A 3046-nucleotide genomic window follows, 5' to 3' on the forward strand; every position below is an offset into this window, starting at 1 on the left:
TATCAGGTAAGAAGGGGTAAAGCTGGGTGCACAGCAGCATTCAGTGAGTTCCCAGGGAGCAGGGAGTGGGGGGAAAGAGGCACTTGCAGCCTTTGCTGCAGGGCTGGGGATGCAGCTGGAAATGCTGTAACGGAGGACTGGCCCAGCCCAGTGTGGTCACCGGGTGTCCCAAGGAGAGAGTTCCTTAGACTTCGCTTTTGACTTTTAGCTCTTTTCTCTCACATCTTTTTCATTATTCCTATTTTACTTTTCTAGGTTTTACTATCCTTTATTTCATCCTCCTTTTCTTCTTTTATTTGTCTGGTTTTAGGTAGCATTTGTAGCAATCTTAGCTACGATGACTTCACCCAGTGAGGAGTCGTCACCAAAGTCCAGCCCAGTGCCTAGTCTTTTTGAAGAGGAATGCTTCCAGTCTCAATACAGAGTCCTGAGGACCATCGGCCAGGGGAGCAACGCCAAGGTCCAGCTGGCCCACCACCGCCTCACAGGTACCCCTGTGGCTGTCAAAGTGCTTCACAAAAAGAAGAACTGGTGTCACCTAATCATGTCCGAGGTAGAGATCATGATGATGGTCAACCACCCCAACATCATCTCACTCCTCCAAGTGATTGAGTCTGAGAAGAGAATATACCTCGTCATGGAGCTGGCCGAGGGACAACAGCTTTATCAATACATCCGAAAGGCTGGCCACCTGCAGGAGGACGAGGCCCGGGGGATATTCAGGCAAATAATAACAGCTGTGAGCTACTGCCATGAACTTGGAATAGTCCATCGGGACCTGAAACCGGACAATATCATGCTGGATGGGAACGGAAAAGTCAAAATCATCGACTTTGGCCTCGGCACACAAGTCAAACCTGGGCAGAGGTTAAGTTTTCCCTGTGGCGCTTACTCCTTTGGGGCCCCTGAACTCTTCCTTGGCGAGCTATATGATGGCCCCAAGATTGACATATGGACCTTGGGAGTCGTCTTATATTTCATGGTAGTAGGGAAGGTCCCATTTGATTCTGTCAACACACGAGAACTGCGAAGGCAGGTTGTGGCAGGGAAGTATACTGTCCCCTCGAACTTGTCAGAAGAACTCCAAGACCTGCTTAGCCACCTAATGACAGTCAACCCCAAGTTTAGGCCCACAGTGACTGAGGTGATGACACACCCCTGGCTCAGGGAAGACTTGGAGGCTTCACCAAATCACCGTGAGGAAATGGTTCCCAGCTTGCCTGACCCGGCAATCGTAGAAGCCATGGAATATATGGGGTTCCAAGCCCAGGATATCAAAGATTCGTTATGCCAAAGAAAGTACAATCAGACTATGGCATCCTATTGCTTACTGCAAAGGCAGGCTCTCCAGGGGCATGGCTGTACAACCCGGGCTCAGCCCATGAACCCAGGGGCGACTCCACTCCCTTCCCTTGAAGATCCTGCTGCTTTCCCTCTAGAACTGAGGAAGAGGGGAAGTGAGCCGACCCTTGGCACATTACTCAGAGGGCCAGCCACTTATGGTTCTGTGCCTGCCTATGGCCAGCAGGCGGGTCAGAGAGGAAGCAGACGTTCCACTGGGTCTGCTCTCCCTCTCTGCAGGCCACTCCAGAGGTCGTCCACACCGGATCAAACCCACCAACACACCAAGAGTGCTCCCTGCATTTACTCAAGGTGCAGCAGCAGGGAAAACACGGAAGACTTAGGCTCCCACGGCTCCTCAGCAGAGGGCAAGCCCACCCACAGACAGGGCCAGCCCAGGGGCTTGAAGGGATGGATAAGGAGGATGGGAAGCGCCCTGACAGGACTGTGTTGCTGCTTTCCCTCAAGGAAGAAACCTCGCCGAGGGCAGAACAGAGTCTTCCCACAGAAATGAGGCACCAGGAGGAAGTGTGGAGAACAAGCAGCAGGCATGGCCCAGGTACCTTTGTGCTTTGTCCTCCCAGGGCCCTCCTCCGTTACTGACTTCCACGTCCCCACCTCCCTTCAGCAGAATTCCTGCCTTCTCTAAGTACATTATTTTCCATCCCAAGCCTCTCCCCACTTCTGTGTTTCTCCTCTTCACACCCTGGATGTGAACCCCACACCCTGGATGTGAACCCCACACCCTGGATGTGAACCCCACACCCTGGATGTGAACCCCACACCACTCTAAGAGGTTCTCTTGCTGACCCCATCTCTTCACCTGGACTCCACCTCCTCCCAAAGCCAACAGCTCCCCCAAGATGAGGACTGAAGGATAGTGGGGTCAAGGACCCTTCCAGGGCCTCCCAGCCCTAGCCCATGTGGCAATCAATTGCAAGAGCTGCAGAATAATCTTAAGTTTTCAAAAGCAACATCCCATCCCCTAAGCCTCCAAACTGATAACCAGCCATGTCCACTAAGCATCCTGGCATAGACTGACTGGTTACTAAAGAGCACTGGTCCTCCTGCATGCATGCACAGCCTTTCACATGCTAATCATGCCTTTGTTCCTAAGACCCGGTGATGCACAGATGTTTAGAGGAAACATGTCTAAAAGATGTCTATCAGAGATTTCAACTAGAGAGTAGAAAAAGAGACATGATATTGCAAGGCAAATCTAAGCCTAAGGCAGTATTCTAAGAAGTGATTTAACCTATTCCATTATTTCTTTTGCCCAGAACAAATTATCTTTTCTCTTTCCCAGTGTCATCTGGAAATACTCTCTTGTCCGGAGCAGACACAGAAGGTGATTTCAGACACAGGGAGCCAAGAAGAGACACAGCAGCAGCAGCTGACCCCGTGATGTCTCTACAGGAACTGCTACTCCTGGAGCCAGACACCGTGCACCAACTGATTAGGAAAATGTTTGGATTAATTGAACACCAGTATTCATGGGAGACACAGAGATATTCCTAGGACTGAACTGTTCCTTGGGAGACAGGCAGCGGGGACAAGCAGCCACTATGTTCCTGATGAGGAGCACCCTCTCCACGCTGATGACTGCAATGTGTCTTACCTAAGCACACGCAGATGACATGAGAATGCCAACTCCTGCAGCTGAGGTGCTGGGACAGTGGGGCTGCTGGGAGTGGGGGTGCTAGGA

At 51.4% G+C, this 3046-nt stretch overlaps 1 protein-coding gene across 1 annotated transcript; it reads left to right on the forward strand.

The window, feature by feature from the left end:
* The first annotated feature begins 337 nt into the window (after positions 1 to 337).
* LOC101982811 (sperm motility kinase 2B-like) lies at positions 338 to 1855 on the forward strand. The gene has a single exon (XM_005363493.1). It carries the CDS (start codon positions 338 to 340, stop codon positions 1853 to 1855), a length of 1518 nt encoding a protein of 505 aa, XP_005363550.1.
* Positions 1856 to 3046: the final 1191 nt, after the last annotated feature.

Source organism: Microtus ochrogaster, linkage group LG9 (genome assembly GCF_000317375.1).
Source record: "Microtus ochrogaster isolate Prairie Vole_2 linkage group LG9, MicOch1.0, whole genome shotgun sequence".
In the NCBI taxonomy this organism is placed as follows: Eukaryota; Metazoa; Chordata; class Mammalia; order Rodentia; family Cricetidae; genus Microtus; species Microtus ochrogaster.